A 14376-nucleotide genomic window follows, 5' to 3' on the forward strand; every position below is an offset into this window, starting at 1 on the left:
CTAATCTTTTTATTTGGCTAGTACAACCGTGGAGACAATAGGGCAATCACATGTATGCTGGTAGTGTTGAAAACTTTGTTAACGCTTAGAATTTAGATGGAAGAAATAGATTTATATATGTTCTAATTGCTTACTATTTTTCAAAGTTTTGCTTATGGGAGAGTAAACATGAGATCTGCAGATTTATTTTCTGTGTTTCTTTATTCTTTACTATGCGCGTCAGCGCGTGGTACTGGCCCTGTTTGGTTTCTTCCTAGAAGATTCTAGAAAGCACTTTGACCGCTAATTAGGGGTATTAATAAAGGCACTTTACAAAACTAACTCCAGAACCCTGCGCTAGGAACCCTGAAGAATCTAATGAGACATTTGACCGTATGATTAAATGATGGTTATTGTAGCATCACTGTAGCCGATCATCAGTTAATTACCGTCATTAGATTCTTCGCGAAAAATTACACCCATTCGTGAAGAGGTTTTGCAAATAGACTTCATTTAGTATTTCATGCATGCAAGATTCCCTCCTAGAAGTTTCTAGAGCAGGTTCAACCAAAGTGACTATGCCAAAAAAAAAAGTAAATCCGACCTTGCTACATTTGTCTCTTTCAAAAATGGAGGACCAGGCCGCAATTTAGCCGGTAAAAAAAAGAGACATCGAGCTGACCTGTTGGCTCGGCTAGATTTGAGGCTCGACATCGGCTACAGGGGCGGGCCCAGTATTGATTCAAGGGTATTCAACTGAATACCCATTATTTTGGACACAAAATTTTGTATGTGTAGTATATTGTATGTATATGTATTGAAAAAAGAAAAAAAAGAACATATAGGTAGATTTCAAGTTTTGGCCCATCCTTCTACTCCCTACCGACCCTCCCACCTTCCCCCATCCGGCCCAAGTGGCCCATTCGCGGCCTCCGGCCCAATGGCCCGCTCGGCTCCCCTGTCCTCTCCCCGAGATCCCCACTCGCCCGGTGTCTCAACCCTAAGCGCCGCCACGGTGGTCGCGACGATCGGCGACCAGGCGTCAGCGAGCCGCGGAAAGACAGGAGCGACGGCGGGCGCCTGCGCGAGGACCGGCGCCCATGGCTAGGCGACGCAGCGGCGGCCATCCGGCGTGACACCCGGCTCCCAGGCCCAGGAGGCACCACATCACCTCCCCTCGCTTCACGTCGCATCATGTCGCCTCCGACGCGAAGATCGCCATCACCCCACCACTCCACCAGGGATCGAGCTCCGTTACGGCGGCTCCCCTTGCCCCAGGCAAGGTAACCCCCGCTCTCCCCTCCCCTCCCTTCCTCTCCTCGTGTTTCATCAGTTCCACCATGTACGAGTTGCACTCCTCTAGCGATTCCATGCTGCTTTGTTTGCCTGATTGATTATTCCAACGAGGAACCAAACAAGTCATAGGTCCTGCTTTATTTGCCTTGCCTCCACCCGCCGTGCCGTTGATGCCCACCAATGGGGTCAACAGGACTCTCGGATTTGGCATTTCATTTCTCTCTTTTTTTCCTTTTCTTTTTGGGTTCATTCATATAGCCATACTAATAAATAAAACCCTGCTTGTTTGTTTCTTAATTAGTTTCTTCATTCATGCATTCATGCAATATATGCCTAATTGGCTTCCTATCAATGCATAATAGTTATTGGTTGCAATGTGTGTGAATATTTGTGAAATTGTCACAAGAGGGTAGCGATGTAGTGGTCACAATATTCCTGAAACTTGAGTCAGTTCTTCTTGCAAGTTAAGAATGAGGATATTATCACTCATTCCTAAAGCATTAAGGATAGAAAAGTTGACTGATAAATTGTAGATTTTCTTATAATTTTACTGTTTTATCCTCTATTTACTGCCTATACATTGAACATTCAAAGCTATGATCAATTTTATGAATTATGTGATGTTGATACGCAATTATGTGTTAATAATCCTTAATTAAGGTTGTCAAAAAAAATTACCTTTCAAATTTTGAATACCCATTCTAAAAATTCTGGGCCCGCCCCTGATCGGCTAAGGGTTATCGAACTCCAGATCGAGGTGGCACGTGGCAGGGCTCGCTCCAGCTCGATCCATTGAGACTATCCACACCGGAGATGGTAAACCATCCTCCATTATGTGATAGCGTAGGAATAAGTTGCACCGGGCTACTGTATCACTCCCGCTCCGCCAAATCTAGCAGGGTAGCAAAACTACATACCGCCGCATGGGGCCCGCCCCTCGAGGCCTCTCGTCGGCCCGAGCTCGGTACCGCCCCAGCTACTCCATGCCTCCTTACGCCCAATCGCAGCCACGAGCCGAGCCACCGCCATGGCCGTCGCTTGGTCCTGCACGCCGTCGCTGAAGAGGAGGGAGGAGGGAGGGACGGTCGGAAGGAGGTGGTGGAGCCACGAGGAGAGCCTTGCACCGCCCGCCCGCGCTGCTGCTGCCCCGCGCACATGCTGCTGGTGAGTTTGGAGGCCACGAGGAGGCGCGGCAAAGCGGCGTGCGCGAGGCGGCCGGGGTGCGGTGAGGCCGCGCAGCGCAGCATGAAGGTTCGGTCGTCGGAGATGGGGAGAGAGAGAGCGAGAAAGAGTGCAGAGGGACAAGAGAGATGGAACGAGAGAGTGGAGAATATAAGGTTATTTTTTTATTTTGATTTTTTTGAATATTTATATTTTAGTCTCTAGAACTTTTATTTCCTCACATTATAAACCTTAGAACTTCCATTTTCTCATATTTTAGTTCCTAGATAGGTAACAAATGAATTTTTAATTGAAGATGGTAGTTCGGGATTGATGAATAAATGTGTTTGTTGGTATATAGGATAGTATGATGGGCACAAAAGAAAATTGGTATAGAAGATAGAATCATGAGGACTGACAAAATATTTTTTAACAGATAAAAATAGAGTATGACGAGTGCAGACAGTTTGACAGCTTTCTGAGGGCTTGCTCGAGTTTGCCCTTGTTTGGATACCTTCTAGAATTCTAGAATACGCTTCTCGAGAAGAGAATCTCGCATGCATAAAGTACTAAACGAAGTCATAAAATCTCTTCAGGGATGGGTGTAACTTTTCGCGACGAATCTAATGACGATAATTAATTGATGATTGGGTATAATGATGCTACAGTAACCATCCTCCAATCACGCGGTCAAAAGTCTCATTATATTCGTCAAGGTTCATAGCGTAGGGGTTCTGAAATTAGTTTTGTAATCTGACTTTGTTTGATACCTCTAATTAATGGTCAAACGCCATTCTAGAATCTCTATAACACAAACCAAACAACACAAACCAGGTCTTGTTGGGTCCCCGCTATGATTCCTTAGTGTACGCAAGCCGAGAAAAAAATCTCACATGCATGGAGTACTAAATAAAGTCTATATGCAAAATCTTTTTAGGAATGTGTGTAACTTTTCGCGACGAATCTAATGACGGTAATTAATCGATGATTGGCTATCGTGATGCTACAGTAACTATCCTCTAATCACGCAGTCAAAGATCTCGTTAGATTCTTTAGGATTTCTAGTGCAGGGTTCTGAAGTCAGTTTTGTAAACTAAATTAGTTTGACACCGTAATTAACAGTTAAAATATTAATTTTCTAGCATTCTAGCAATCCAAACTGCGCCGCGGCCTCGTGGTGTGGTGGCAGGCTCGACAGCCCCACCTCAGGGCTCGCTCGACCTTGTGGTGGCAGGCTCGGTGCTCGGTGGAGCTCGGCTCATTGACATGTTACGCTCGAGTCGCTGACGTGTAGGCCCCGGTTCACGTGTAAGACTCCACTGCAGTAAGAAGTATTGCAAAGAGCGAAGTATCTAGGGCCTCAGGCTCATCTCTGTTTCTTTCCCCCTTCTCTCCGAGTCTCTCCTCCCTTGCTCTTCCCTGGCGGCGGCGACGACTGGGCGAGCGGCGGCGCCACTGGTCACGTCTTCGCCCAGCCCTTTGCCGGCGACGAGCACATCCTCCAGGTATGTCCCCCTTCTCTTTCCTTCTGCTGTGCGAGACGGAGCACCCCAAACCCTAACAAAATTATTTGTATTCGGATCTGAATCGATTACAATATATTACCTACTAACTTCGATTTCGTTTGCAAAAATTGTCGTGTGTACATGTGAACACCCATGCCTTATTCTGGGTCCGCCCCTGGGTGTCTTGAACTCCTTGGGAATTTTAACACCTTTGGCCTGGTCTAATGCGTGCCTGTCTAGATGGATTATAGACTACGGCACGAACTAAATAAGCAGTTAGATATGTTACAGCCATCGCATGCTGATCGTCTGATGCATTGAAATGCCAGATAGTTATAATTTACAATAGTAGTTGATAAATGACTTCCTTCTGCCCCTCTGGTCTCTGCAGTACCATCAAACCAATAGGATAGACCTCCTAACCTGCCTTACCTCAAATTTTTATTTATGCCATCTGTTATATGCTCATCCTTTCAGAAACTTGCTGTGGAACTTAAAGCATACTGTGTATTACTATTACTACATTACAGTAGCTTCCTGACAAAAAGAAACATAATGTCACCAATATTTAGTTTTGAACATTTGGGATTGGGGGATTCTTTCAAACATTTTACTTTTCTACTTGCATAAATAAGTGTTGTTTTGTGAATTGTGATAGCATCCCACTTGAGAAGTGGATAAATCTGTGTACCTTTTTGAAAACTGAGAAAATTTAACTGAATTCCTGAACACATTGATTTCTTATTCTTCATCCCTCCAGTTTAAGAAGGATCAAGCAGTTCCTTAGTTTTGCATATCACCTGGATGTCTCTTGTTTGATAAGAAATAGTAGCAGACTAGCAATTCATTTACGAGTTGTTTATAAACCAAAACTCAAGCCAATTTTCAATGACTCTGTGTGTAAAACATAATGAACTGTCCCCATCAGCGGCTCTAATATTTTGAATCCTTATTATGGTATTTGCCCTAAGGAATGATGTTATGAGCTGAATTGGTTCGCTCGACAGGAGGCAACATGCCATGCTTATATAGAGTCTGCTGACACAACACTAGTCTAACATCCTCTAATCCAATCCTGTGCTGCTGCGTTAGCTTCTGTGCCTCCCTGGCTGGCCGGCCCACTGCCTAGGTTGGTGTCCCTGTTGCCACCCACAACAATGCTTATTATGGTACTATTTTTGTGTGTGTTCATACTAATACCCATACACCCCCTCTCTTTGAGATTTTACTCACATCCTACCTTTCTTTTCCAGTACCATCATGAGAACGAACATGCTTGTTGCAAACTTGTGAGTTGTGAATGCTCATATACCTTTGCTGTTATTGAGATGTTAAAATGCAAACATACATACATAAAAAGAGTCATTTTTGTAAGATAGATCTCATCAACTAACTGAAAAAATTGTTTTAGCTTATTTCTTGGAGTTTTGTGATGATATTGTAGATGGACCTGTGCTAAAAAGTGAAAGGTCACATCGAATCCAGTGTCATTTCCTGTAAAATTTGCCAAAGGCCTCGATTTTAGTATTTATGTGTCATCTAAAGGGGTGACTACAAGGTCCTCATGGATTTATATCTCTCACACTGCATGCACACAATTTATTTTCTTGAGTTGTATTTAATTAATTATTTTATTCTATTATTCTTCATTAGGCAATAAATGGCAGGAAGACACCGTGTACCCCGTCAATACCATGATGACCCTCGAGGATACCGTGATGCTCCTCCCCTATCGCGAACAAGGGCTACCTCTCCACGTCGCTTGGAGGAGGAATTGTCTAGTCGCCGTGCCGAGATGCGCAGAATCCGTGAAGACAATCAGCGTCTGGCAGATGAAATTGTTGGTCTCAGGCAAACCAGGCCTCGTTTGAAAGAAGACCTCCACGCCTCAAGTCAGGCTGTACCTAAGCTCCGGGCAGAGAAAGAACTTGAATCGAGGGAGCTAACTCAGAGGAATCTGAAGCTGGAAGCTGAGCTACGTTCCTTGGAACCCCTTAGGCAAGATGCTTTGCATCTGCGATCTGAAGTGGATAAACTACAGGCTTTTAGGCAAGAGCTGGCTACAAAGGTTCAGGGTCTATTAAAAGAGCTTGAGCATCAGAAATCTGAAAGCCAGAAAATACCTACTATGATAGCTGAGCGTGATGCTCTGCGGCAAGATTTGATCCAGGCTAGGTATTGAGCATTTTTTTTTTGCCCTGCTTCTAGAATGGATGTATGTTGTTGATATTCTTGATGGATCATGTGATAACTCCGATTGCTGCCTCCAAGGAGCTGTTTAGTTCAGTGTGTCTGCTTTGCTTTGTTTTTTATATTCTTGTTGAGTAAAAAGCCGCTAACTAATAATATATATCAATATAGGGCATCACTTGAGTATGAGAAGAATGCAAAGCCAGAGTTGACAGCACAGGTGCAAGCAATGGAGAAGGATCTTGTAGCTATGGCTCAGGAGGCTGAGATGCTGAGGGCTGACATTGCAAAGAGAAGGGCACATAGTAAGTTTCTTTCCCCACTTTTGCATTGCATGTACATAACTGAAATAATTGCAAAATTTATCCTATTAAGTGGTCTATCTTTAGGTTTCAGCAGCCATGGAACTTATGGTGCACCTTTGTCGACTTCTGGGATGAGTTTGCAAGGCATGTATGATGGTGGATATACTTCGATGGGGAGTCGCTATGGAACTGGGCCTTGGGGATCACATGACCCTCGTGGTTATCCACAACCATAATTGGGCTTCTGATTGCATTGTCCCCTGGACAGTTCCCTTTCTTCATAGTGCAGTTGGGTTCTGAGTAGAGTACTGTGACTAAACTTTGTGATGTGGTAAGGCTTCTGCAATCTTTGCTGGCCAATACACAGAACTATACCAGCTCAGGTTTATCTTGGTACCTTCCATTAGTCAGAATATACAATCCAGTGTACTAAGAAAACAGATGCCCATTAGCCGTAGTTACTGCAATAAAGGGAAAACCAGGTAATCTGCACCTTATTTGTTGCAAATCACAAAAGATTTTACGGACACAGTGGCATCAGTCAGGCCAAATATTGTCTCGGTAGTTTCTTGATCTGTGTTGCGTAAGTCAATAGGCCCTAATTTGTTCATTCACAAAATCTGCAATGAATGGCCTAATGAGCTGTTTCCTGGACTGAGATATTCCGTATTGCCAGGGAGGTCAGTCTATTGGAATACATCACTAAGGAGGGCAAATGAGGTGTTCTGCTTCGAAAATGTTCATAGTTACCCTATTTGAATTTGAATGGCTATTTTGAACTTGTATCTGTTATTAGCATTGCTTCTGCGTCATCCATTGCTTTTGTGGGTGTAGCTTGGCAACATGCAATGGCTTATTTGATTGTGGTGTTCTAAAGGCACTTCATCCACTTGAGGTACGCTTGGTAGTTGGTGGCTTGGTGCTGTACTGCCGTAGCTTGGTTTCTGTACGCAGTATGCTAATTGCCGAGCAGGTGAAACGGATGGTTAAAATAGGTGAAAGTGTTAAACTTTAGTATTAGTTCATCCAAACGGTAGTTCTAATAAAGTGTTTAAATTTTAGCCATGATTTGAAAACTTCAGTACTTCTTTAGCACTTAATTTTAGCTCATTCACATGTCCTAACTGTTCAAAGTGCCTATCTTCAAAAACAAGTGTGATATTCAAAGTTGTACTAACTACTGTGGGATTAAGCTGATGAGCTATACGATGAAACTTTGGGAGAGGGTTATCGAGCATCGCCTAAGAAGAGTGACAAGTGTGACCCAAAACCAATTTGGGTTCATGCCTGGAAGGTCAACCATAGAGGCGATTTTCTTAATACGACAATTGATGGAGAGATATAGGGAGCAAAAGAAGGACTTGCACATAGTCTTCATTGACCTTGAGAAGGCATATGACAAAGTACCGAGAAATATCATGTTGTGGGCTTTGGAGAAGCAAAAAGTCCCAACTAAGTACATTACCCTCATTAAGGATATGTACAAGGATGCGACGACGTTTGTCCGGATATGTGATGGCAATACCACTGACTTTCATATTAACATAGGTCTACACCAAGGGTCAGCATTGAGCCCTTATTTATTTGCTTTAGTGATGGATGAGGTCGCAAGGGATATACAAGGTGAGATCCCTTGGTGTATGCTCTTTGCTGATGATGTGGTGCTAGTTGACGAGAGTAGGGCAGGGGTTAATAGGAAGTTAGAGCTGTGGAGACGCACGTTAGAGTCGAAAGGGTTCAGACTTAGTAGGACCAAGACCGAGTACATGATGTGCGATTTCAGCGCGACTAGGCATGAGGGGGAGACGTTAGTCTAGATGGGCAAGTGGTGGTCCAGAAGGATACTTTTCGGTATTTAGGATCGGTGTTACAAAAGGATGGCGACATTGATGAAGATGTTAGGCATAGAATTTCAGCTGGCTGGTTGGAAATGGCGGCAAGCTTCTGGCATCATTTGTGACAAGAGGGTGCCACAAAAGCTAAAAGACAAATTCTATAGGACAACAATTCGTCCGGTGATGTTATACGGTGTTTAATGTTGGCCTACAAAAAGGCGACATGTACAGCAACTGAGTGTAGCAGAGATGCGGATGTTGCGGTGGTTTTGCGGGCACACAAGGAGGGATAGAGTCCGGAACGAAGTTATTCGGGATAGGGTCGGGGTGGCACCAATTGAGAAGAAATTTACCCAGCATCGGCTGAGATGGTTTGGACATGTCCAATGAATGCCTCCTGAGGCGCCGGTGCGTAATGGGGTTCTTGAGCGGGTCGATAATGTAAAGAGGGGTAGATGTAGACCTAAACTGACGTGGGATGAGTCGGTTAAGAGAGACCTTAAGGATTGGAATATCTCTAAAGAGATAGTTTTGGATATGAGTGCTTGGAGACTAGCTATCAATGTGCCTGAACCTTGAACTTATTTCTTTCGGGTTTCATCTCTAACCTACCCCAACTTGCTTCGGAAAAAAGGCTATGTTGTTGTTGTTGTCACAGGTCCTAGATGTTGTGCTACGGACCGGCATTGTGAGTGCTGAGGCCTCGCTGTTCATGGCGGAAGATTAAGGGTTTGTTTGGAGGTGCAAAAGTTACTGCTAAACTTTAGCACCTATTAGCACTAATTTTGATAAAGTTTTTGAATCTTGGCTAAAGCTCATCCAATTAGCACTCTTGTTTGGATGGACTAGTGCTAACTTTAGCACTTTTAGATCCAAACACCCCTTTATAGCTTTGGTGCTGAATACCCTCATAGTAAATCTGTTCTGAATATGCTGGGAATTCCCCCCGTTGTATGCTGATTGAAATGTTTGCGAATGTTGAGTTACAAATGTACTCCCTCCGATTTTTTTTAATGACGTTAGGACATCAACCTTTAGCTTGTAGTGTAAGGTTTTGTCTAAAACGTCAAATATTAAGGTATGAAGGTAGTATTTTGTTTGGAATGGTCGTGAAAAATTAAATGGCGTGGTTATTAAAATATGTTGCAACTATGCTAAGGTAACTCTTGCAAGTAGTACCAAAAGCGAAAGGCATAGTACGGCGGTAGGGAATACTGTAGCATGATCTGGAATACCTTGCCGTCTGTCACTCATCCGCTTCCTAAGCCAGTCAGAAGTTTCGGCCATGAATTGGAAGAATTGGAATCTCACGACCATGAATGTCACATTACAAATTGCAACGGTGCCCTCCCTTGCAGCTGATGCGAGGCAATCTAAGCCTTTTAATGAGATGTTTGCTCTCAATCTGGCCGTGGAATTGCCATGTCCTCACAATGACTGTTTGGAACGGAGGAAGGAAAAATATTTGGAATAGAGGAATAGGAATTAGGAAAAATCGCAGGAACCGGAAAATAAAAGGAAAGAAGTAGAACGAGGTGTTTGGAACCTAGGAATTTAAAATACAGGTAACCGAATACATAATAGTGATATCACCACATTAGGAGTTACTTTTACATTAGGAGCAACTCCGGGTAGGAATGATGTAGGCATCTTGATTGATAGGAGCCTTAAGGATGGAGTCATAGAGGTTAGAAGGCAAGGCGACCGGATTATCCTAATCCGGTTGGTAGTTGGAGATTCGGTTTTGAATGTGATCAGTGCATATGCCCCTCAGGTAGGCCTTAGTGAGAGCACCAAGATGCAGTTCTGGGAAGATCTAGATAGTATGGTTAGTACCGTGCCTACCAGCGAGAAACTCTTCATAGGAGGAGATCTCAACGGTCATGTGGGTGCGACTAATGTAGGGTTCGAGCGAGTGCACGGGGGTTTTGGGTATGGTAGCAGGAGTCAAGAGGGGGAGGATGTGTTGAACTTCGCGTTAGCCTACGACTTGTTGATAGCGAATACCGTGTTTAAGAAGAGGGAATCCCATCTTGTGACGTTTCGTAGTGGACAACACTCGAGCCAGATCGACTTTATCCTTACTAGGAGGGAGGATAGACGTGATTGCTTAGATTGTAAGGTGATACCTGGGGAGTGTGTTGTCCCTCAACACAAGCTTGTGGTGGCGGACTTTCGTCTTCGGGTACGTGTCCACCGGGACAAATGTACCAAGATTGCGAGAACAAAGTGGTGGAAGCTTAGAGGGGAAGCGGCACAAGCGTTTAAGGAAAGGATGCTAGGTGAGGGGCCTTGGGAAGAAGGAGAAGACGCAGATGACATGTGGCTAAAGATGGCAACATGTGTTCGGAAGGTGGCCTCAAAGGTGTTTGGCGTGAGTAAGGGAGGCAAACAGGAGGGGAAAGACACCTGGTGGTGGAACGACGAGGTTCAAAGGGCTATTAAGGAGAAGAAGGAGTGTTTCAAGCGTCTCCATCTTGACAAGAGTGCAGCCAACATCGAGGGCTATAAATTAGCGAAGAGGGTTGCAAAGCGAGCTGTGAGTGTAGCAAAAGGTAAGGCGTATGATGACCTGTATCAGCGGCTAGGCACGGAAGAAGGGGAAAAGGACATTTATAGGATGGCTAGGATCCGCGAGCGGAAGACAAGGGACATCAACCAAATCAAATGCATTAAGGATGGGACAGATCGACTGCTAGTGAAGGATGATGAGATCATGGATAGATGGAGAGAGTACTTCGACAAATTGTTTAATGGGGAGAGTGAGAGCCCTACCCTTGAGTTAGATGACTCTTTTGACGATACCAACAGACGTTTTGTGAGGAGAATTCAGGAGGTAGAGATCGGGGAGGCTTTGAAGAGGATGAAGAAAGGTAAAGCGTTGGGTCCTGATGGTATTCCCATTGAGGTGTGGAGATGCCTAGGAGATAGAGCAATAGTTTGGTTAACTAAGCTTTTTAATCTCATTTTTCGGTCAAACAAGATACCGGAAGAATGGAGGAGAAGTATATTAGTACCTATCTTCAAAAACAAGGGCGATGTTCAAAGTTGTACTAACTACCGTGAGATTAAGCTGATGAGCCATACGATGAAGCTTTGGGAGAGGGTCATCGAGCATCGCCTAAGAAGAGGGACAAGTGTGACCCAAAACCAATTTGAGTTCATGCCTGGAAGGTCAACCATGGAGGCGATTTTCTTAATACGACAATTGATGGAGAGATATAGGGAGCAGAAGAAGGACTTGCACATGGTCTTCATTGACCTTGAGAAGGCATATGACAAAGTACCGAGAAATATCATGTTGTGGGCTTTGGAGAAGCAAAAAGTCCCAACTAAGTACATTACCCTCATTAAGGATATGTACAAGGATGTGACGACGTTTGTCCGGATATGTGATGGCAATACCACTGACTTTCATATTAACATAGGTCTACACCAAGGGTCAGCATTGAGCCCTTATTTATTTGCTTTAGTGATGGATGAGGTCGCAAGGGATATACAAGGTGAGATCCCTTGGTGTATGCTCTTTGCTGATGATGTGGTGCTAGTTGACGAGAGTAGGGCAGGGGTTAATAGGAAGTTAGAGCTGTGGAGACGCACGTTAGAGTCGAAAGGGTTCAGACTTAGTAGGACCAAGACCGAGTACATGATGTGCGATTTCAGCGCGACTAGGCATGAGGGGGAGACGTTAGTCTAGATGGGCAAGTGGTGGTCCAGAAGGATACTTTTCGGTATTTAGGATCGGTGTTACAAAAGGATGGCGACATTGATGAAGATGTTAGGCATAGAATTTCAGCTGGCTGGTTGGAAATGGCGGCAAGCTTCTGGCATCATTTGTGACAAGAGGGTGCCACAAAAGCTAAAAGACAAATTCTATAGGACAACAATTCGTCCGGTGATGTTATACGGTGTTTAATGTTGGCCTACAAAAAGGCGACATGTACAGCAACTGAGTGTAGCAGAGATGCGGATGTTGCGGTGGTTTTGCGGGCACACAAGGAGGGATAGAGTCCGGAACGAAGTTATTCGGGATAGGGTCGGGGTGGCACCAATTGAGAAGAAATTTACCCAGCATCGGCTGAGATGGTTTGGACATGTCCAATGAATGCCTCCTGAGGCGCCGGTGCGTAATGGGGTTCTTGAGCGGGTCGATAATGTAAAGAGGGGTAGATGTAGACCTAAACTGACGTGGGATGAGTCGGTTAAGAGAGACCTTAAGGATTGGAATATCTCTAAAGAGATAGTTTTGGATAGGAGCGCTTGGAGACTAGCTATCAATGTGCCTGAACCTTGAACTTATTTCTTTCGGGTTTCATCTCTAGCCTACCCCAACTTGTTTGGGAAAAAATACTATGTTGTTGTTGTTGTTGGTATCTTTTCCTTTTCTACCTCTCACCCTTTTGTCCATGAACCGGTACTCGCTACAGCAGTCATCTCCAAAATCTCTCTATCTCAACACCAAAAGAGGAAGCTGCTGCAAGTCACTGGAGGTGGCACGGGCCTTGGCAGCAAGCTGCGCGGCGCGGCGGGAAATTGGGAGGCCCGCGGCGACATGTTCGGCTGAGATGGGGAGGCCACGGGCAGGCGGTAGCAGCTTCTCCAACGAGCGATGGCTAGCGCAACAGTATCCGGCAGCAGGTTGGAAGCGCCATCAGGTAGAGCCAGAGCCCCTCCAACTCCAAGTGCTTTGTCTTCTCGCCCTACACACCCCTCTGCTCAGAAAAAAAATTGAAGTCGGATTGGATGTTTTTGTGAATGAAAGGGAACCTTCCCAGAAAAATGGGAATGAGCGTTCCTCTATTCCAAACAGCGCCCTACACACCCCTCTGCTCAGAAAAAAAATTGAAGTCGGATTGGATGTTTTTGTGAATGAAAGGGAACCTTTCCAGAAAAATGGGAATGAGCGTTCCTCTATTCCAAACAGCGCATGACATCAGCAAAACAAAGGATTGTGATTCTTTTTTTTTTCTGAAAAAATTCCAATCCCAATATGCTCGTAGTTATGACTGTCCTTTCAGAAAAAGTTAGTTATATATGACTGTCCTTTCAGAAAAAGTTAGTTATAAATGTTGATCGAACGTCTAAAGGCACGTTTGAATCACCTAAGACTAAACTTTTGGTAACCAAGCATTAGATGATTATAATTTAGTTGACGTCTGTTTGGATCCATGGACTCAATTTTAGGTTGGATATATAGAAATACAGAAGTATCATTTTTACCTTTGGATTATACTCTTGCTGTGCCTACATGTGCATAGTGAGGGGTAGTTTGGTCTTTTTGCAATTCGTATGTTGGTTTAGTCCAAATTAGATGGGTTTTGAGGACTGATGGACTAAACTTTACACTCATTTTGTTCCCCCGGTTTGAATCACCTAATGGACTAAACTTTGGGCCGTCCATAGATCCAAACATGATCAAATTTCCTAGATGTTTCATGTATATTAAATAGGACGCTACATCAATATTTTTTATGATGTGATAGATAGTTAATGAGATATATGAAATATGTTCCATCTAGATAAAATTATATGTTGTTTCTGACATAGGCGTCTCTTTGCATGTAGTATTGCCTATGAAACACCAAAATAAAGCAACACATTGTATGAAAAAAATCATCCTTCAGCTTTATGTTTTGGGGTTTATGTTGTATTATTGGGAATACAAATGAAATCATTCATCAGGAATAGCCGAAGAGGGAAAAAATCCTTCTTGTTCAAGAAAAAATCCACCAATTTCACAACTCACAAGCCGCTTTGCCATGAGTTTTTATGCTCTGTAAAAACATTAAGATGGTAAAACAAAGTTTTTATGCTCTGTAAAAACATTACGATGGTAAAACAAAATTATGAGGTTCAGGATCAAAGCTGTTGCGAGAGATCGAACCCTCGATTCCTCGAACAGTGCCGTCCAGCCCTTCCATCCACTGAGGTAAAAAGTTCAAGCTTCTCGCGCAAGGAAATCCTCCATCTAGGCCTGTCCAAAAATAACCCCACCGAGGAGGGCCCAGCCTGGAAAGGCACCTTCAAGGACATGGAGGCGGAAAAGGTATCTTCTCAAATCGGCCCCTCCTGCCTTGTATATTACTGCGGCCTGCCCCCACCCCA

General features: G+C 44.1%; 1 protein-coding gene across 1 annotated transcript; it reads left to right on the forward strand.

The window, feature by feature from the left end:
* Nucleotides 1-3776: 3776 nt before the first annotated feature.
* Nucleotides 3777-6965, forward strand: LOC120679032 (protein FLX-like 1). Its single transcript, XM_039960520.1, has 4 exons — nucleotides 3777-3941; nucleotides 5595-6116; nucleotides 6303-6436; nucleotides 6521-6965. The coding sequence occupies exons 2-4, from the start codon at nucleotides 5602-5604 to the stop codon at nucleotides 6670-6672; spliced, it is 801 nt and encodes a 266-aa protein (XP_039816454.1). The 5' UTR covers nucleotides 3777-3941; nucleotides 5595-5601; the 3' UTR covers nucleotides 6673-6965.
* Nucleotides 6966-14376: the final 7411 nt, after the last annotated feature.

The sequence above is a fragment of the Panicum virgatum genome, chromosome 6N, assembly GCF_016808335.1.
Source record: "Panicum virgatum strain AP13 chromosome 6N, P.virgatum_v5, whole genome shotgun sequence".
Lineage (NCBI taxonomy): Eukaryota > Viridiplantae > Streptophyta > Magnoliopsida > Poales > Poaceae > Panicum > Panicum virgatum.

Bases quoted from the DNA above. Each gene is read 5' to 3' on its own strand.
- LOC120679032 (XM_039960520.1), top strand. From the start codon at position 5,602: ATGGCAGGAAGACACCGTGTACCCCGTCAATACCATGATGACCCTCGA. The intron at 6,117-6,302 runs GTATTGAGCATT...ATATCAATATAG, and splicing joins CAAGATTTGATCCAGGCTAG to GGCATCACTTGAGTATGAGA. The intron at 6,437-6,520 runs GTAAGTTTCTTT...GTCTATCTTTAG, and splicing joins TGCAAAGAGAAGGGCACATA to GTTTCAGCAGCCATGGAACT.